The sequence below is a fragment of the Erpetoichthys calabaricus genome, chromosome 6, assembly GCF_900747795.2.
Source record: "Erpetoichthys calabaricus chromosome 6, fErpCal1.3, whole genome shotgun sequence".
NCBI classification, from domain to species: domain Eukaryota; kingdom Metazoa; phylum Chordata; class Cladistia; order Polypteriformes; family Polypteridae; genus Erpetoichthys; species Erpetoichthys calabaricus.
The window spans coordinates 197,169,863-197,192,386 of NC_041399.2; the positions used below are offsets into that span (position 1 = coordinate 197,169,863).

The 22,524-nt window shown below is 41.0% G+C and overlaps 1 protein-coding gene across 1 annotated transcript in view; it reads left to right on the forward strand.

Annotated features, from left to right (window-relative positions):
* Positions 1–9,875: 9,875 nt before the first annotated feature.
* Positions 9,876–22,524, forward strand: part of wdr97 (WD repeat domain 97) — a 38,184-nt gene continuing 25,535 nt past the window's right edge. Inside the window, exons 1-6 of the mRNA XM_028803313.2 lie at positions 9,876–10,015; positions 12,102–12,238; positions 12,720–13,303; positions 14,325–14,446; positions 16,810–17,530; positions 19,522–19,670. Of these exons, the coding sequence (XP_028659146.2) occupies positions 9,985–10,015; positions 12,102–12,238; positions 12,720–13,303; positions 14,325–14,446; positions 16,810–17,530; positions 19,522–19,670 (1,744 nt within the window). The 5' untranslated portion in view covers positions 9,876–9,984. The remainder of the gene's footprint in view (positions 10,016–12,101; positions 12,239–12,719; positions 13,304–14,324; positions 14,447–16,809; positions 17,531–19,521; positions 19,671–22,524) is intronic.

Below are 22,524 nucleotides of genomic sequence, written 5' to 3' on the forward strand. Positions count from 1 at the left end.
TAAATACGCCAGCTTCAGTGCATTGACACACCTACATGACATTCTAGGCTTCCCCATTTTAAACCGTTTCTTGAAGCTTATCTTAAAGTAAGAAAAAAAAAGACATTTTCCTTCATTCACACCCAATTTTAACTGCACAGAACAGAATAAAGATTTAAGGTAATGGACTGTTCACATTGAATAGTATATTGACTTTTCACCAAAAGTTACACCATGATTTCTTTCTCTTCAGATTATAAATTTTAATTCTGAATGGATCAATCTATGTATGAGTAGGAGTTCTTTACGCAGGGACTGTAAAGAAGTTGAGCATTCATTAGATAGATAGATAGATAGATAGATAGATAGATAGATAGATAGATAGATAGATAGATAGATAGATAGATAGATAGATAGATAGATAGATAGATAGATAGATAGATAGATAGATAGATAGATAGATAGATAGATAGATAGATAGATAGATAGATAGATATTTTCCATTCTCATGGTTTTTCCAATCAGTGCTATGCTGATGATACACAGCTTTACCTGTTGTTCCCTACAGAGGACTACAAGGTATGGGATCCTGGTCTGGATTAAGCAGATTGGAAAATGACATAACATTTGACAGGGCCCAACATGGGAGCTTGGGTATCAAACTAAAAGAAATTTAAGTTCAGGGTGTAGTGTGTAAGTGGGTTCAAAATTGGCACTAACTCAGAAAGTAAAGGGTTTTGGTGTGAGGAATTGTATCAGAATTAGGTGATGTTAAAAGTGGTGTTACTCAGGGTTCAATGCTGAGGCAGCTGCTATTTTTAATATATATAAATATAATCTGTATAGGACTATACATTACAAGATGGTTATATCTGTAGCTGATGCCAAGCTGGGTGAAAGGACAAATAATGTAGAATTATTTAAATTGTCACAAAAGATCTTGGGCATCTTACAGGCTTGGTCAAATTTGTGGCCTATTTGTGACCTGATGTTGTTGGTGTCCGTGTGTTTCTGTGTGTTTAGACAAAAATGTATCTTTATGTGTACTCGTTTTGTACTTAGTGATCTGTAAAATCTATACTTACATCTTACCTGAGAACTTGGCACAGCGCTCTGCACTAATCTCTCTATTATAAAAAAAATCTTGCGACGATACGAGACTTTTTTCCTGTGACGAGATGTGATCTTTGGAAGAGAGACACTTTCACGTCACGTCACATCATACTTACAACCTTTGCGAAGCAAGTCCCGTGATACACATGCAGAGCAGGTTAGAGATAATGGAAGTAGAAAAATTTGAAAGTCTCAGAAAAATGATAGTAAAGATCACATTAGCGCAAACAAACGGAAAATATTACTTGGTAAAATAACGGAGCAGCGAAAAGAGATCACATAGTGATTGAGGATGTCTGGGGGACAAGAGAGACAAGGCAGTGAGACAAAAGGAGAGGTGCTGTACAGGCTTTTAAACGTTCGAAGTGCCGCATGAAATGCAGATCACACAGCACGGCAGCAGCAGCAGCAAGCCAGCAGCTGATCGAGCGAAGAGGTGGTAAAAAAACCAACTGTTATTTGTTTCACATTGTATCACCGTTTAAGAGGGGTTTTGAAGGAGCGACTGTGTCTCCTTTGGGTGCATTCTGGGGGTTGGCTAGTGAAGGGGGTGAAGCGCACTAGTACTATATAAAAATAAACTGAGTTGATTTGACTTGAAGGTGTGTCCTAAGCATAACTTAAATTACAATTAACTGCTTAACTGCATATAGTTTTTCAAGTCCCTGATGATTATAATAACATATACTGTATCAGAGCCCAGTACTTTACTCAGATGGGCAGGGAGAAGAAACCCACAAGACATTCTAGAAAGCATAAATGTCATAAAGAACTTCAATTTTGTCTACATATAATGAAAAGTCCTAGTAGAATTAAAGTAGAGAATTTAATTCTGGATGTCACCACTGTGGAAGTTTAAATGCCACAAAAAAGGAATCTTCACAAGATAAAGTTTTGGGGACCATCCCCGTATATTGTCTTGCAGACAAAAGAAATCAAAAAGACGTTAAATCGAATCAAAAGTATGTATATTGTAACAGATGATAACATTGAGTTGACAAAATGGCATTTTTATAGCATAGTGGATTATGGGAACAGGAAATGGTTGGCAGGACGTGACGCTGAATTCTGGAGTCGGAAATGGCATCATGGTGGAGGAACCAGAACTGATGTCCATGGTGAGAACCAGAAATGATGTCATATGGAGTCGCCGGAAGTGACGTCACGGTGGCCATTTTGGAGCCCGGAAATAGCCGCGATTATTTTTCTTCGGTTTTCCTGTTGAGAGAAGAGGTTCAGGTAAGTACCACATGACAGTCCTTCCTCTCGCAATGTTTCACTCACCTTTGAGCTTTTTGACTGCCTCCTAATCGCACGTGTGTGACACCACAGATAACCAGAAGCAGAAATGAAAGAAATGTTAGTGACTGGTTCAGGTCTAAACTCTTTTATAATCAGCCACAAAAATTCTGAAAAATACAAACTGAAGACACAGATTTTGAAGGTTTTGACCTTTGTAGCTTAGAAAGAAGACTTTTGGTGTCCTGATTCATCCATTGTTCTACCCAGGGACATCACTGAGTACAAGTTCACCTAAAGAGCTTTGATGTGTTTGGTAGATTGCAATGCCTCAGATGCACAAGCTTTATTGGTAGTCAGAGTTTCAAAACAATTTCAAAAAATGCTACAGAATTTATAGTAGTAGTTTCCATATCCCTGAAGATTTTGTCTTTCATTTCCAATTAATTTATAATGAGTTAGTTTCATTTCATGACTATTTTCAAATTACATTTTCTTGGTTGGGTGGCACGGTGGCACAGTGGGTAGCGCTGCTGTCTCGCAGTTAGGAGTTCGCTTCCTGGGTCCTCCCTGCGTGGAGTTTGCATGTTCTCCCCGTGTCTGCGTGGGTTTCCTCCGGGCGCTCCGGTTTCCTCCCACATATCACAGTCCAAAGACATGCAGGTTAGGTGCATTGCCGATTCTAAATTGTCCCTAGTGTGTGTGCTTGGTGTGTGGGTGCCCTGCGGTGGACTGGTGCCCTGCCCGGGGTTTGTTTCCTGCCTTGCACCCTGTGTTGGCTGAGATTGGCTCCAGCAGACCCTGTAGTTAGGATATAGCAGGTGGATAATGGATGGACGGATGGATTTTCTTGGTTACTTTTTCATTTTTTTTATTACATTTAGCTGTAAGGTTTTACTTTTTAATTACTTTAAATAGAAAGGATGCCATGGTGGTGCAGTGGTAGTGGTCCTCCTTGCGTGGGGTTTGTATGTTCTCCCCATGTCCACATGGGTTTCCTCCTGGTGCCCCAGTTTCCTCCCACATTCTAAAGAAATGCAGGTTAGGTTGGCAAAGCTAAATTGGCCCCAGTGTGTGTTTGGTGTGAGTGTGAGTTCGCCCTGCGATGGACTGGCGCCCTGTCCAGTGTTCGTTCTTGCCTTGCACCCTCTGCCAGCTGGGATAGGCTCCAGCCTCACCACAACCCTGGTCTGGATTAAGCCGGTAACAAAATGACTTTACAAAGTGTAGCTACTTTGCATCGTAAAGTTTATAATTTAAAAAATTACATAATACATGACAGCAGGGGTGGATACATGATACATATAAGGTGGAGGGCTTACTTAGCACAATTTATTTGGAAATGCAGGCCACAAAAAAGGAACTTTACCCTTGTGGCTTTTATATCTTTATCAGTGCCAGCTGCCAGAATTTCATAGTGATCTGGCTCTTCAGATATTTAATTAAGGTGTGACCTTTTTAACCAAAATTACAATATTTCAAATTCCCTTTTATTTTTTGCAGACCTTCAGTAATGCTAGTCCAATACTGTCCTAAATCGGCTCTTTGGCTGAGCGTTTGATAATGGGCCAAGGTGGCTTATTATCTTCATATCAGCAGATATTTAGAACTTTGAAGGAAATCCATTGTAGCACATGTGTCTATAAAAAATACTAAGGTAAAAAAAAATGAAAATCTCACTAAGTTAGTTGGGTGTAGCTTATGAAGGGCTAGGATGGAGGAGACTAAACTCAAATATTCATCTTCTTATATAATACGCTACTGTGGCTGTTCGTTTGTCTGTCCAGGATTTTAAATCAACTGTAGCTCACAAACCATTTGACCTATTGACCTGAAATTTGGTACCAATATACAATGTGATGTCTGCTATCCGCTTTCGGGATGATGATGGACCTCCAAGATTATTGCTCTTTTTATCCATCCATCAATTATCCAACCCACTATATTCTAACCACAGGGTCACGGGGGTCTGCTCTTTTTATTTTTATTTAATTTTATTGTAGAATCAACTCTCGGCAGCGGCCAGTAGGGCAGTTGTGCGGCGCATGCATACAGGTGCCATTCTCATCCCTACCACCTTCGCCGTCACTTCCCCTACCTCTTCATATCTTAAATCATTCTTGTGGCAGATTGAAGACTTAAGTGAAGAATTGCCATCTTAAGTGAAGAATTAAAGAAAATGTATTAAGTAATTGCAGCACAAACATTGACTTAATCAGTTTTAAGAAGTGAAGAAGCGGGCCGCTAGGGTGAAGAAAAGATATGTAAGGGTTTTACAACAACAACAACGACAACATTTATTTATATAGCACATTTTCATACAAAAAGTAGCTCAAAGTGCTTTACATAATGAAGAGAAGAAAAATAAAAGACAAAATAAGAAATTAAAATAAGACAACATTAATTAACATAGAAAGGAGTAAGGTCCGATGGCCAGGGTGGACAGAAAAAACAAAAAAAACTCCAGAAGGCTGGAGAAAAAAATAAAATCTGTAGGGGTTCCAGGCCACAAGACCACCCAGTCCCCTTTGGGCATTCTACCTAACATAAATGAAATAGTCCTCTTTGTAGTTCGGGTTTTTCACGGAGTCACTTGATGCTGATGGTCATACAGACTTCTGGCTTTTAATCCATCCATCATTGTTGGAACATCATGGTGCTTTGGGTAGATGGTGGTGGCGCACGCCACCACCAACAGGACACGGAAAAGGAAACAGAAGAGAGAGTAGGGGTTAGTACAGATTTTGAATGAATAGTTATTATAATGAATTAGATATACAGAGTATCAGGATTAAATTACAGTGAAGTTATGAGAAGGCCATGTTAAAATAATGTGTTTTCAGTAGTTTTTTAAAGTGCTCCACTGTATTAGCCTGGCGAATTCCTACTGGCAGGCTATTCCAGATTTTAGGTGCATAACAGCAGAAGGCCGCCTCACCACTTCTTTTAAGTTTTGCTCTTGGAATTCTAAGGAGACACTCAGTTGAGGATCTGAGGTTGCGATTTGGAATATAAGGTGTCAGACATTCCGATATATAAGCCGGGGCGAGATTATTTAAAGCTTTATAAACCATAAGCAGAATTTTAAAGTCAATTCTGAATGACACAGGTAACCAGTGTAGTGACATCAAAATTGGAGAAATGTGCTCGGATTTTCTTTTCCTGGTAAGGATTCTAGCAGCTGCATTCTGCACTCGTTGCAAACGATTGATGTCTTTTTTGGGGAGTCCTGAGAGGAGTGCGTTACAGTAATCTAGCCGACTGAAAACAAACACATGAACTAATTTCTCTGCATCTTTCGATGATATAAGAGGTCTAACTTTTGCTATGTTTCTTAAGTGAAAAAATGCTGTCCTAGTGATCTGATTAATATGCGATTTAAAATTCAGATTACAATCAACGGTTACCCCTAAGCTTTTTACCTCTGATTTGACTTTTAATCCTAATGCATCCAGTTTATTTCTAATAGCCTCATTGTATCCATTATTGCCAATCACTAAGATTTCGGTTTTTTCTTTATTTAATTTGAGAAAGTTACTATTCATCCATTCTGAGATACAAGTTAGACATTGTGTTAGCGAATCAAGAGATTTGGGGTCATCAGGTGCTATTGATAAATACAGCTGTGTGTCATCAGCATAGCTGTGGTAGCTCACGTTGTGCCCTGAGATAATCTGACCTAATGGAAGCATGTAGATTGAGAAGAGCAGCGGACCCAGGATAGAGCCTTGTGGAACACCATATAGAATATCATGTGTCTTTGAGTTGTAATTACCACAACTAACAAAGAATTTTCTCCCTGCCAGGTAGGATTCAAACCAATTTAAGACACTGCCAGAGAGGCCCACCCATTGACTAAGGCGATTCTTAAGAATATTATGATCAATGGTGTCAAATGCGGCACTCAGATCTAAGAGGATGAGAACAGATAAATGGCCTCTGTCTGCATTTACCCACAAGTCATTTACTACTTTAACGAGTGCAGTTTCTGTGCTGTGATTTGTTCTAAAACCTGACTGAAATTTATCAAGAATAGCATGTTTATTTAGGTGCTCATTTAACTGTATAATGACTGCCTTCTCTAGAATTTTACTTAAGAAAGGCAGGTTAGAGATGGGTCTATAATTTTCAAGAGCAGAGGGATAGAGATTATTTTTCTTAAGTAGGGGTTTAACTACCGCAGTCTTAAGACAGTCCGGGAATAATTAAATGTAAAGAAACTACATAATCACAATGGCATTATATCCACCTTAATAAAAGGAGAAGTGTCTATGTGTCTGTGAATCTGTGTTCATCCAATTGCTATGTCTCTGTCCTTCCATCAGATGGGACACAACAAACATTTGTAGTATTAAAATGCAATGCATGTGTCATTCCAACAGATGGTTCATCACAAACATTAACAGTGTTGTTTCAAATAACACACCAAATGGCATGTAACAGAGATATATGCATTGCATTTGTCATTCCAGTAGATAGTCATAAAAACATCAGAATTATACTAAACCAGCTGCAGTTTAATAAAGATACTACAAAAGGAAAAACATAACTTAAAATGAAGGGTTCTTTTCCTGACTTGTTATATTTTAATAAATATGTTTAACATGGGGTGGCACATTGGTGCAGTGGTAGCGTTGCTACCTCGCAATAAGGAGACCCGGGTTCACATCTTGGGTACTCCCTGCGTGGAGTTTGCATGTTCTCCCCGTGTCTGCATGGGTTTCCTCCCACAGTCCAAAGACATGCAGGTTAGGTGCATTGGAGATCCTAAATTGTGCTGGGTGTGCCCTGCGGTGGGCTGGGATTGGTTCCTGCCTTGCGCCCTGTGTTGGCTGGGATTGGCTCCAGCAGACCCCCGTGACCCTGTAGTTAGGATTCAGCGGGTTGGATAATGGATGGATGGATGAATATTGGATGGATGGATGTGCTCAAGTTATAATATTCATCCATCCATCCATCCATCCTCTTCCTCTTATCCGAGGTCGGGTCGCGGGGGCAGCAGCTTGAGCAGAGATGCCCAGACTTCCCTCTCCCCGGCCACTTCTTCTAGCTCTTCCGGGAGAATCCCGAGGCGTTCCCAGGCCAGCCGGGAGACATAGTCCCTCCAGCGTGTCCTGGGTCTTCCCCGGGGCCTCCTCCCAGTTGGACGTGCCCGGAACACCTCACCAGGGAGGCGTTCAGGAGGCATCCTGATCAGATGCCCGAGCCTCATCTGACTCCTCTCGATGCGGAGGAGCAGCGGCTCTACTCTGAGCCCCTCCCGGATGACTGAGCTTCTCACCCTATCTTTAAGGGAGAGCCCAGACACCCTGCGGAGGAAACTCATTTCAGCCGCTTGTATTCGCGATCTCGTTCTTTCGGTCACTACCCATAGCTCATGACCATAGGTGAGGGTAGGAACATAGATCGACCGGTAAATTGAGAGCTTTGCCTTATGGCTCAGCTCCTTTTTCACCACGACAGACCGATGCAGAGCCCGCATCACTGTTGACGCCGCACCGATCCGCCTGTCGATCTCACGCTCCATTCTTCCCTCACTCGTGAACAAGACCCCAAGATACTTGAACTCCTCCACTTGAGGCAGGATCTCGCTCCCAACCCTGAGAGGGCACTCCACCCTTTTCCGGCTGAGGACCATTTTGCCAGGGCTGCCCATTGTCACCGATTCTGTTCATAACTTTTATGGACAGAATTTCTAGGCACAGCCAGGGTGTTGAGGGGGTCCGGTTTGGTGGGCTCAGGATTGGGTCACTGCTTTTTGCAGATGATGTTGTCCTGTTTGCTTCATCAGGCCGTGATCTTCAGGTCTCTTTGGATCGGTTCGCAGCTGAGTGTGAAGCGGCTGGGATGGGAATCAGCACCTCCAAATCCGAGTTATAATATTAAAAAGTTATAATATTTATATTTATAGTTAAGAAAACCACTTGTGTTACAGATGTTCGGTGAACTAAAAATGATTTTGAAAAATGACCTTGCTGTTCCTTTTGTAGTATATTCCAACAGATAGCACACCACCAACGTTTGCAGTAATGCAGTTTCTTACTACAAATGGTTGTGTTGCGCAATCTGTTGAAATGACAAAGGCAGTGCATTTTATTACTACATGCATTACAAAATACATTCAAATAGATGGTGCCCGGCCAACGTTAATACTGAAGTCTACGTTGATTACTTAGATTTCAGCACAACGGAGATGCGTAGCACAGCTAGTTTCATCATAATTAGATCATGTATTAGGCCTATGTAATAATGCGTTTTTCATAATTTATGGGCTCATTTATATATATATCGCTGGACACTTTCATTTGATTATTTACTTCACAAATGCCATTTTATGTATTTTTGCACAACTGCTATTCCATATCTGTGAGCTGTTGTTAAGTGCAAAGTCACGTACCGGTCTTATAAGGCAAACGGCGTAGTTCTCAAATGGCGTAAAACTAACAGTTCTTTTTACACTTTCCAGAATGTATTTAAAATAACTTAAGTAAATATATGAAGCTATTAACACCAAGTTTTGGAATAGCGTCCGGAAAGACAAGTGCTTGTGTCTTTAAAAAAAAAAAAAGCAAGCGCGTCGTGTCTCCAAGCAACCGCGGACTAAGTGGCGCCTGAGATTCGAGCTGATCGCTCCTGCTTCGGACACATTCATTAACTTGGGTGGCGGCCCGGTAGACATTGGAGAAAGCGTTGTGAAATAAAAAAAAAAAGAAAAAAAGAAAAAGCTCCAGAATATTATCAACTTTTTCTTACAAGTTGGTGACGATGGGAATTGGCGAACCAGACTAATGTCGCTTTTGACAGACTGCAGGTCTCCTGTAAGTTTACTTCTAACCTGGACGACTAAACTGTGCTGTTTCATACAGAAAGTCAGAATTTGGTTATTTGTTCGCATTCCAGCGGTTAACAAAATCAACAGCCTAAATGAGTGTATGTTTTGGGGTGTTGTTTTTACATAGGTAGTGAGTTGTAGCAGGTGCATTGCAGCCTACTGCTTCGGCGCAGAACCTGCGTTCGATTCCTGGGTTAGTCGCATGTTAGCTTTTAGCAGGTAACTTCATTTTTCAGACCTGGACAAATCCAAAAATCGCGTAGGTCAGCCAGGAGTGAGTGTAGGTATTGTATTGAGTTTTGTCCAGAGGCATTTAATGCATTTGATTCTGGTGTGGTCAGGATATTCACGAGATTCCCGTAATCATGTAATGACAGATGAAGTTTTACAAATGAATGTTACTCATGTATGATTCCTAAATTCACTGCTTATTGTTATGTCTTTTCAAGTAGCACAATTTTGACCCTATAATCTTGTCAATTCGATTTACCTAGATTCCCAAAGTAACATCGAGGCGAAATCTGAACGTCCCTTGAATGTGAACGTGCGTCTCTTACCTCCAGCAGGATTATTCCGAGGATTTACAAGCAAGGCCGTTGACGCAGCAGTCCGTCATTTATGAATATTAAAAACTGAACTGTTTAGACGACTAGATGTTAATCCCCCTTAACTTCCCAAGATGTGAATCTTGAACTTTACAAATTTCCCTTTAGGGCTGCACAGAAACATACTAAGAAGGAAGTAAACAAGTAATGTCCTCATACTGACAGTCTGGGCCAATCCAAGTGCAGCTTGTACATCTGAGAGCAAGAACAGCGACAATGTTGTGGTCTAAGAGTCCAGACCAGAAAGGTGAGTTTGATTTGAACCTTTGCTCAGCCTGAACATTATTAACACAATGCTGTGACCTGTGCTTTCACACAAGGTCATGTTGAATAACCTGTTTTATATGCATTGCTTAATGGCATGTAAAAAATTAGTTTGAAAGATAAGAACAAGATCTAAATTTGATGCATGTGGGGTGGGCAATGGAGAACAATGAGTTGTGTTTATACTATAACAGGCCTATAGTGGGTTCAGGTGCAAGGAATAAAGAACTAAGACCTACAAATATAGAAATGAGTTTATAGTCCTGACCAGAATTGTTGAGAAATGACAGACCTAAACTTGTACTGGTCCCACTGTTACAGCTTTGCAGAGCCAGTCAATCCATCAGGCTACCTGGGGCGCCATTATTTGAGGTGCTCCATTTTAGAAAGTAAAGGAGAGCGCTTTGGACACTGAGGGGTAAGCACCCAGTCATTGAACTCTGATACTGAGTGGAAGCTGTTACCCACTGGGTGCTGTTTATGAAAGTATGAGTACCCTAAGGGGCTTGCGCTCCTCCTTAATGTTTGTGGTATATACACAGAGAGGCATTATTTGTGCCACTGAAGGGGTACGTGCTTCAGACAGCAACGGGAACCTTCTACCTGCCATGGACAATGAGGGGCAATGTCCATCCTTCCTGCCTAGGGCTCCAGATGGGCTTACCGGCGTGGTGGCCTTTAATAATATAATAATAATAATAATTCATTACATTTATATAGGCCTTTGGAAAAACCCTTAAAGAGGCAACAAAAAATTTAACATTTGCACTGATCCTGAACTAAATAACACAACTCCTCCTTTTTCCACTCTTCTAATCAGTGCCTGTCTAAAGCCAAATGGAACACTAGATGCTGTGTGGAGAGGTTCCCTTGGTGTCTCCCACAGACAATTTAAAGTCTGGCACATGCACTGCTTGAGTCACGTAAAAATTGCCTCTCTGTGTCCAGAGCTCATGCTCCTTACCTTTCATATCGAATATGCCACGAGGTATACAATCTACAGTATTTAATCTGTCTTTTTAGTTGATCGAGTGCACATTTCTAGCTTTTAATTACAGTAACTTGTAACTTGGACGATTTTTTTTTCTCCAAGCCATTATGGAAGTTTTTCAAGAGACAATGATGATCAAGTTTTTAGACGTTCACAGATTTGTTCTTAAAGGGGAGGGCATGGTGGCACAGTGGTAGCGCTGCTACCTCGCAATAAGGGAACCTGGGTTCGCTTCCCGGGTCCTCCCTGCATGAAGTTTCTATGTTCTCCCCGTGTCTGCATTGGTTTCCTCCCACAGTCCAAAGACATGCTGGTTAGGTGCATTGGCGATCCTAAATTGGCCCTAGTGTGTGCTTGGTGTGTGTGTGTGTGTGCCCTGCAGTGAGCTGGTGCCCTGCCTGGGATTTGTTCCTGCCTTGTGCCCTGTGTTGGCTGGGATTGGCTCCAGCAGATCCCCGTGACCATGTGTTAGGATATAGCGGGTTGGACGATGCCTGACTGACTGACTGACTGTTCTTAAAGGATCAGAGTCATTACATTGACCTGCTGAGGCATCTATAGGATGCACTCAAAACTGGATTTTGCCCCATGATAACGTACCTGTACATATTGTGTTGTCAGTCAGTTTCTGACCAAAAAATGATGTGGTTGTTGCTTTGCACCTGCTAAATATGACAGGTCTCGCTCCCTGTGACTTCTTTTTGTTTCCAAAATTAACATTTAATACTGAAGGGAAGAAGATTTGCTGCCATGGATGTAATCCTGGGGAAAAAAAAGCAGGAGGCTGTAGACATGGTAACAAAAGACGAGTGCAGGAATTGTCCCAGCACCTCTCTCATTCCTGAAAACAAGTGTACTGCATCTCAAGGAGAGTATTTTAAAGGTGGCTGAAAGGGAACTGCTGTTTTATAATAAAGGTTTATTTGTAATTGTTCAGGGTAATTTTGGACTTCCACAAACAGGCTCACCATATATGCGTCTTCTCTAAAATCCCATCAATTGATGTTCAGCTTGGAGTCACTGTTGCATTGTCTACTTCAGGTGCTCATATCAATGATCTTCTCTTTCTAACATAAAGGCTGTGATACCGACGCTCCCATCTTACTGAACAATGACACTGACGCAACTCAGAGGCCAGACCAAGAGAATCCACATCAGAAAGGATCAAGAATGTGGAGGCTCCTTCAAGATAAAATACACCTGACGGTAGACAAGGTAGAACTTTTCTTGTCTTGGTGTGTGAATCTTTGTCCATGGATTTGGAGATGCTTCTCATCCTGGCACATTAATAACTGAGTTCATAATCAATGCTATGTTTCAGTCAGGGTGTTTTCCATGAGTTATGTTTATTCTCCTGGTGTGTGCCTTGGTTGTTTATTTTAATCTATTAATTTTCAAATGTTTATTGTAGTTATGTGAAGTTTATTTGGTACTTTTGCCCTATTTATTTACTGTTTAGTTTCAATGTATTTTGTTTGGCTCTCCTATATTCCTTGTACTGAGTGGGTGGAACCCTAAGGGGCGGTGCCACCCTGATGTCACTGCTGAAGGACCGCCCCCAACCTTTGTATTCTGAAGCTGAGAGTGGATTTTCAGTGGTTTCAGTTTATAGTGTGTATGAGTATTTCTGGTTTCTGGATTTTTGCTTCTGTTTTGTGGATTCTGTTTATTGGATTGGATTTTGATTTACTGACAGGTTAAAAGGTTCGACTTCAGGCCCTCAGTGTTGACCCATGGAATCCAGCAAGTCCGCCACCTGAGCTCAGCAAGCCCTATCTGCCACATGACATACAACTGGAATGCTAAGAAGTTTGTAAGTCTGGATAGCGAAGGTTGTCTTCGTGTTTACCACTATGATGGGCGCCTCATGGACAACATCACAGTAACCCAGCACTTCAAAGGCATTTCTAGCACAATGTTACCTGATTATTATGTGGCGTGGGGTTCTGAAAATTCCCTCTTTGTTCTGAATGCTGACTTTCACATTGTCTCTAATATTCAAGCCACTCAGGATTTACAAATTTGTGCTGCAAGTGAGTGGATGGAGGAAGTGGTGACCGCAGGTGCTGGAAACATTTGTTTTTGGTGTATCTGCCCCCTGATATGTAAGGCAGAGATCACAGAGGGACTGACTGCTAACGAAGTGTTCACACAGCTTCTACTGCCCAAGATGGATAACCCCGGTTCACAAAAATGCTTCGCCGTTTGCAAAAATGGAGTTGCCATGTTTAATATCTCCAAGAGAAAGCTGATGGTTCACAAGAAAGACCTGCACCCTAGGTATCCAGATAATTTAATTCTCTATTTAAATTTCCAATTTCTTTTCATACTAATCACTAAATTGGCCCTAGTGTGTGTTTGACGTGTGTGTGTGTATGTTCACACTGTGATGCAATGGCACCATGTTGAAGGTTTGTTCCTATCTTGTGCCCAATGCTAGCTGGGATAGGCTCCAGCACCCTCGTGATCCTGGTCTGGATTAATGTAATATGACAATACTTTCCAATATTATTTCCATTTCAATGAGAGTATTCAGATTATTTGAGCTCCTTGATGTTAGTGCGGGTGGAGTGGTGGCTCTGAGGCTAGGGTTCTGTGCTAGCAATCGGAAGGTTGCCGGTTCAAATCCCATTGGGCCTCTGATCAAGGCCATTAACCTGCAATTGCTTTGTCCTGGGGTGCTCAAGTTTTCCACCCATATCCTCAAAAACATGCATGTTAGGTTGACTGGTGAGTTTCACTCCAGCCCCATTTTACATGGGACAGTTAATCTGCATCCAGCCCTGCAAACAGGTCCTCTAACTTGCAGGAAAAACTCAGGGGTTGATGGCAGGATTGGCACTCCAGCCACTGTAAAAAAAACCTCACACTGTTCAGTGTGATGCTGAGGTGTCACTCGTTGCCATCTCAGTCCAGGTGGTTCGCTGTGTGGTGGGTGCAGCAACGTGCTGTAATCAGTGTGTGCTCCCAGCCTTGATGTTAGTGAAATTAGCCAAAGTTCATTAAAAGAACAGCAACAACAAAAGAGGTACTCTTACAGCAGAATGCCTGTGGAGCATTTTCTTCATGTAACTGCTCAATTGGATGACACCATATACTAAAAGAAGAACTACCAAACAACAGCTATCTCATAGAAGAGAGACCACTATTCAACTGAGCATAAAACACAATGGTATTCTTCAGTCCTTGAACATTACCAGCCTCTGGTTGCCTATATCATGCCAGTCTTCTTCTGCTGCTCTTCAACAAAAATAAATAAAATTGACAGTATTGAAATCAGCATGGTGTTCTTTGATTGCAGGAAAATCACTGGCATTGCCTACTGCTGTGGTCTCCAATGGCTGGTGACAGCAGCTCGTGATGGCTCCATCAAGGTGTGGGATAAGGCCTGGCGTTTACAGATGGTATTTGTTGGGCATACTGGTGAGCAGCACATCTAGCATATGCAGAACTGGTAACAACTGAATATTTCCACTAACCAAGTTTGGAAACAGAAATTATGGGTTTGGGATGCCTGAGCATGTCTGTCTTTGTGCCTTATTCACAGAAATGTGATCTCTTGTTACTCACACTTTATGCTAAACTATCATTGTCAGGTAGACATCTTGCCACTGCTCTGATGTATTCATGAAATCATTTATTTAACTAGGGGGCTTCGCCCCCTGCTTGCTTTGCTCGCCAACCCCCATGTTTGGTTTTCTGGATACACACTTTAAGGTTTTTTTTTTTCTTTGAATTGTTGCTATTTCATTAGTTTCACTTTTATTTCAGAACTTCAGTAAAAACAATATTTGGAATCTTTTGCGTCCCAACATGCTAAATCTTTTAAATGATGCCAGTGAGACATGTGTTTAATGACTTTGTACCATAATTCAGGATAGGTTTCTCTGATTGGACAGACAAAATGATCTACATCATCAGCAGCTAATCATTTTTTTTTGCAAAGTAACCAATAAATGCATGTGAGGTAAACTCCATTTTTGAAATTCTCTGACTTAAACTTCAAAGCCTTACAATATTTACTTACTTCTGACATATCACCTGTGTCCATATATTCAATCTCTATTTACCTATTTGTTATTTCACCGAGTAATAATTTCTCTTTGTTTGCGATAATGCAATGTTTACTTTCTTTGTTTTGACACCTTCATTTTTTTCTGCTTTCATATTCTGTATCTCGCTCTGCATGTGTTTCGCACCTACGTTTTTTTTCTGAGTCTGTTGAATTCCACTGTTTTCATTATTTCTAACCTGCTCTGCGTGTGTTTGGCAACCTTGTTTTTTACCCTCTTTATGACGTTTTACTTTGTTTTCTACTTTGTCTTTTATTTCTGACCTCGCTTTGTCCTGCTTTTTTTTTCAGTGACACCTGGTCCGTGGTGATTATTTTCCCTTTTTTCGAGTAATAATTTCCATTTGTTTGTGCTACTGTGATCTTTACTTTCTTTTTTTTGATACTTTCTAATTTTCCTGCTTTCATATTCTTTAACTTTCTCTGCATGTGTATCGTGCCAACGTTTTTTTTGAGCCTTTCGAATTCTACTGCTTTTTTATCCATCTTGTCTCTCAGCTGGTGCCTGCTAGTTGCGATGCCACCACTGCTTAAATGGTAATTGTAATATTAAGAGAATGCACACAATTATGTACGCATCTGCTACCGGTGTGAGTTAAGCTATTGGGTTGCACGTAAAATAAATTAAAGCCATTACATTTAATAAAACATCCCCCCTGGACTGGTCTTACCACACAGTGACCATGAAAAACAAAATGGCGCCATGATAAATACAAAACATAACATTAAAAAATTATTAACTTTATTTTAAATAAATAATAATAAAATCAGGCTATTTGTATTCAAAACCCCTAAACTAGACTGGACTGCCAATACTGATGCTCTGTGTAAGAAAGGACAGAGCCAGTTATACTTCCTTAGAAGGCTGGCATCCTTCAACATCTGCAATAAGATGCTGCAGATGTTCTATCAGACGGTTGTGGCGAGCGCCCTCTTCTACTCGGTGGTGTGCTGGGGAGGCAGCATTAAGAAGAAAGACGCCTCACGCCTGAACAAACTGGTGAGGAAGGCAGGCTCTATTGTTGGCATGGAGCTGGACAGTTTAACATCTGTGGCAGAACGACGGGAGCTGAGCAGACTCCTATCAATAATGGAGAATCCACTGCATCCACTAAACAGTGTCATCTCCAGTCAGAGGAGCAGCTTCAGCGACAGACTGCTGTCACTGTCCTGCTCCACTGACAGACTGAGGAGATCGTTCCTCCCCCAAACTATGAGACTCTTCAATTCTACCCAGGGGGGTAAACGTTAACATTATACAAAGTTACTGTCTGTTATACCTGCATTTTTATCACTGTTTAATTTAATGTTGTTTTTTATCAATATGCTGCTGCTGGAGTATGTGAATTTCCCCTTGGGATTAATAAAGTATCTATCTATCTATCTATCTATCTATCTATCTATCTATCTATCTATCTATCTATCTATCTATCTATCTATCTATCTATCTATCTATCTATCTATCTATCTATCTATCTATCTAAAACTTCCATTTAGGACCTAATTAACTTAACATAATTTTTTAAAGTTTGCTATATCGTAATACATGGAAGAAAATACCTGTTTATGTTGGTGAAAGTAGCACATAGAAACTTTCATCTCCTGGTTTGACTCGCAATATTTGGGAGAATATGTCATGATTACATTTTTGGGCCATTAAAACTTGTGTTGTTTGCATGATTTAAAGTTATTTTTTTCTATATTCATTCAACAGCACCTGTCACTGCTCTGGTGACATTTCCACATGTGCCTCACCTTCTCTCAGCTTCCCAGGATGGCACAATGAGAATATGGAACTTGCAAACTGCTGATCAAGTGGAGGAGATTCAGACGGTACATGTGGCCCTGGGTTTGGGTGTGAGTGAGGACAACACAGGCGAAGCTGACTGCACAGGTCTCATCTTCTCCTTCTCCTCTCAAGGAGTGGACTTTTGGGATTTGACTCAACTCTACAACATACTGACCCCACTGGAAGCCCCTGTGAGGAGTATACAGATGATAGTTTTGCATCGCTTCCCACCTCGAGCTGTGTGTGTTTGTGAAGATGCCTCAATAAGGCTTATTGCTGCAGAGACTGGTGATATTATCACATCTTTCTTCCTGGAAGAGCCAAGGCAGATCAGAGCTGTGGACTACTGCCTTCCTTTGGAAACTCTTTTTGTTGTCACAGACAAAGGAGAAGTTCTCAGAATAAATGCTTTGACCAATCCAGCAAGCCTTGTTGACAGGTCATTTGAGCATCATGGTGGAGTTGAGAAGAAGCAAGCTATACAAGAGCAGGTGGAAATCTCAGACATGGGGACAGCAAAGTGTCTTGTGATGTACAATTACATTGTAGAAGAAGACCAAGCATACTCTGCTTGGACCGAAGTTGTGGAAAGCAAAGGGAAGGGGTGGCAAAGGAAAAATTCTCCCTTCAAACAGCAAATTAACCGGTAAGATTTGTGAAGCTGTAGAGATGAGTACATTTTACCAAGGAACAGTGCCAGCCAAGCTAAAATAAGCTTGATGGGAATTTACATAGAAAATCATGATAGTGACAGCTTTGAGATTCTTCCAGTGTCCCATAGGCGGAGTATTTTATAGCCTGCTGTGATTCTAGTACCACCAAATAGCAAAAAGGATGAGAACTTTAAAGGTATCCACCAAAAGCAGGCCCGCCCAAAAACAGGTCTACTAGGCTCCAAACAAAGAGAACTGACAATTACTTAAAATGTGGCAAAATATTTCAGGAATATATATAAAAAATCTTAGCAGAGAGAGAATCTGTTAAAAAAGTAAAACTCTGTATGTAAGATAATCCCAAAGCAAGATTCTTATAAAACAGTTGACAATTTGAGGTAACCAAATCCAATTGATAAATGAAAAGTAGCACAACAACAGAAGTGTCATATAAAAAAAATAGAAATCCATATGAAAACAGCAATATTTGCAGAAACTCCTCCTGTGTGCAATTCAGTGAACCACAAGAAACTCGCAAGAAACTTCCCAGCATGCCTTTAACTGTTGTGGGTGGTTCCTTAGTAGTGATGTAAGGGTGACACCACCCCTTGGGTTCACCCACAAAACACAAGTAGCATAACAGGATATAACTACACACACAGGAAGTAATCAATAAATGAAATAAAATTAATAGAAAATATATAATCAGTCAAATAATTAATAAACTGAACACTACTAACAGAAATGATTGCAACCAATGAAAAATACTGAAAATGAATAAAAAGGATATAAAAAATGAAATTCAAACATAAGCTAGGGAGGAAGCCTGGCTGAAACAACACAGCCCAAAGTAGGTCAAACCCAAAGTGTCTAACCAGGTATACACTGTGTGATTTTGGCACGATTTTAAGCCTGACTTGCAATCACCGACAGATCCTCTGACCAAATTTCAGCTTTATCGGCTGTTATTTCATATGCAGTATAACACTGGTTATGATACCTTTTGTCTTTATGCCTTTTTCATTTGCATGTTATGACTGTGCTGTGATACAAATTGCACGACTAGGAGCCCATTACTAGAAGGCTGGCGTCTTTCAACATCTGCAATAAGATGATGCAGATGTTCTATCAGACGGTTGTGGTGAGCGCCCTCTTCTGTGCGGTGGTGTGCTGGGGAGGCAGCAAAAAGAAGAGGGACGCCTCATGCCTGGGCAAACTGGTGAGGAAGGCAGGCTCTATTGTTGGCATGGAGCTAGACAGTTTGATATCTGTGGCGGAGCGACGGGCGCTGAGCAAACTCCTGTCAATCATGGAAAATCCACTGTATCCACTAAACAGTATCATCTCCAGACAGAAGAGCAGTTTCAGTGACAGACTGCTGTCACCGTCCTGCTCCACTGACAGACTGAGGAGATTGTTCCTCCCCCACACTATGCGACTCTTCAGTTCCACTCGGGGGGGGTAAACGTTAACATTATACAAAGTTACTGTCTATTATACCTGCATTTTTATCACTGTTTAATTTAATATTGTTTTTTATCAATATGCTGCTGCTGGAGTATGAATTTCCCCTTGGGATTAATAAAGTATCTATCTATCTATCTATCTATCTATCTATCTATCTATCTATCTATCTATCTATCTATCTATCTATCTATCTATCTATCTATCTATCTATCTATCTATCTATCTACCTACCTACTAACTAGAAGAGACCCTTTTAGCAATCCGAAGAGTTGGAAATACTTCTCAACATTAAACTACCAGTTGTCTGCACACTGCATTGTTAAGAGTATGATCACCAACAGAATCATTTTTAACCCCAACACCTAATTGGTTAGAGATCACAGGCTCAGAAATCTACCAATAGAAATAAGAGCAGCCCCATAACCTTGGTACAAAAAATTATATTGTATTCTGATATGGTGAGGGGCACTCTGTAATATAAGGATTTACTGAATGATGCCTGAGTACTTCTTTGCAGGTTTTTACTGGTGGTCGGACATGAACATGGCTACCTATCTGTGCTGGACTGGGACACAAGACTCCCTGCATACAAGACAGAGGCTCACATCTCCTGTTGTGTATCTGCATTGATGGCCTGCCCCGAGAGTAACTATGTCATTTCCACTGGTAAGACATAAATCCCATCTTCAGCTTTTTCTCTGCATGTTTCATTTGCACTGAACTAACTGTGAGTGGATAATGCTTTAGAATAGAGGTGACATAGAGGCATCTACGAGTCAGTTACAAAACCTCATCATCACATTTAACTAACTTGTTTTTTCTATTTTTATCAATGTTATTTATATAAATGAAAAAGAGCAGTGGCTGTCACTTACTGCTATTCAACTAGACCTTAGCCATTGCTTTGTTTTTGTTATATTACTGTAAGTAACTAATAGGCACCCTACAGCAAATGTCACCAGGAAATAATGGTGGTGGGGCTGTATTACATTACTAGCTAACATAGCTGAAATACCTGGAGCTGCCCGGGAGGAAAATAAAGTGTTTTTTTTAATTGTTTGAGAAAAATATAATTAAAACAAAAACAACTAAAAAATAAAAATAACAAACATTGTAGATGCACTAATGTGCTTGTCTTGCGGTCTTGTATGTATATTATCCTCCAGTTGACACTCGGAACCGGCCAACTCTATTTAAATTACATAAATCACATTAAGAAACTTTCTTACTTTCACCTCCGTAACATATCCCGTGTTCGCTCATTCCTGTCCTTCTCTAATGCTGAGAAACTTGTCCATGTTTTTATCACATCCCGCATCGATTATTGTAATTCCCTACTGGCAGGTGCCCCTTCTAATCTTATATCACAGCTCCAGCATTCAAAACTCAGCTGTAAGAGTCCTTACACAGACCAGCAACAGCGAGCACATAACATCCATCCTGCTCTATCTTCACTGGCTTCCTGTGTCTTACAGAATCAAATATAAAATACTACTAATAACCTACAAAGCCTTAAATAACCTTGCGCCAAACTACATCAGTGACCTTCTCCATCATTATGTGCCTGCCCGCCCACTAAGGTCCTCTGATTCTGGCAATCTTGTTGTACACTCCATGGGTGACAGGGCCTTCAGCTGTATAGCGCCCAGACTCTGGAATGACCTACCAAAATTAATCAGGTCAGCTGACTCCATGAATTCTTGTAAAAAACAACTCAAAACTCATCTGTTCAGGAAGGCTTTTAGCTCTACTTGACTTTATTACCCTTCTCTCAGTTTACTTCTCTGTCAAGATGCTAATGTAACCTGTGTGTGTGTGTGTGCAAGACCATCAATTATGTTGTCTGTTTTTTTTCAGAATTCACTGTCTTAATCTTCTTTATTTATTTATCTGGTTTGTACAATGCTATATACTGTATACGCTGCCGTTCTTTATTATATTCTGTAAGTGCCTTGCGCATGGGAAAGGTGCTATATAAATAAAATGTATTATTATTATTATTATTAATTTCAAAAGTAACAGGGTCGCGGTGGTGCTCACATATAAACAATGCGCCCTCTGGTGGTCATTCCGAGTGTCAACTGGATGATAACATGCATTCAAGACCATGAGATCACCCCCACCCTACCCAGAAGGGGGTGGGTTAGGGTTGATTTCACGCTACAGTATACATGTGTACCAAATTTTTCGCTCCAGCCATTTGGAAGTGATGCTGGAACATACATACATACACACACACACACATACGTTGACCTTTATATATATATATATATACAGTATATATTTGCAATGGTGATGGACAGGTTGACAGATGAGATTAGACAGGAATCCCCGTGGACGATGATGTTTGCTGATGACATTGTGATCTGTAGCAAGAGTAGGGAGCAGGTTGAGGAGACCCTGGAGAGGTGGAGATATGCTCTAGAGAGGAGAGGAATGAAGGTCAGTAGGAACAAAACAGAAGACATGTGTGTGAATGAGAGGCAGGTCAGTAGAATGGGGAGGATGCAAGGAGTAGAGTTGGCGAAGGTGGATGAGTTTAAATACTTGGGATCAGCAGTACAGAGTAATGGGGATTGTGGAAGAGAGGTGAAAAAGAGAGTGCAGGCAGGGTGGAATGGGTGGAGAAGAGTGTCAGGAGTGATTTTTGACAGACAGGTATGAGCAAGAGTGAAAGGGAAGGTCTACAGGACGGTAGTGAGACCAGCTATGTTATATTGGTTGGAGACGGTGACACTGACCAGAAAGTAGGAGACAGAGCTGGAGGTAGCAGAGTTAAAGATGCTAAGATTTCCATTGGGTGTGACAAGGATGGATAGGATTAGAAATGAATATATTAGAGGGTCAGTTCAAGTTGGTTGGTCGGGAGACAAAGTCAGAGAGGTGAGATTGCGTTGGTTTGGACATGTGCAGAGGAGAGATGAGAGGTATATAGGGAGAAGGATGCTAAGGATAGAGTTGCCAGGCAAGAGAAAAAGAGGAAGGCCTAAGAGAAGGTTTATGGATTTGGTGAGAGAGAGGACATGCAGGTGATGGGTGTAACAGAGCAAGATGCAGAGGACAGAAAGATATGGAAGAAGATGATCTGCTGTGGCAACCCCTAACGGGAGCAGCCGAAAGAAGAAGAAGAAGATTTATAATGCTTAACATTGTTGGCTTTTGGAAAAGGTAGACATGTGCCATATTTTATGGGATTTGCTGGGTAAGAATATGAAGTAATGCAATGTACATCATTTCAACCCTAGATGTTTTTAATGATTTGTCTGTAGGGCTGCACAATGGTGCAGTGTTTAGCACTGGATGCCTCGTAGCTTCAAGAGCCATCAGGCTTCAGGGTCAGAGCTCCATCGGGCAGGTGGCTCATCTCCTAAATCCAATACCACCTTCCGGAAGTACCCTGCTTTTATAGCTCGTGGAGCAGAAGGGGTTGATTTGTGTTTCTTCTAGGGTAGTCTTCAGTTCACCCACAATATCTGAAAATAAAATGCATAAACGGAAATGTAACTTTGTGGTCTTAACA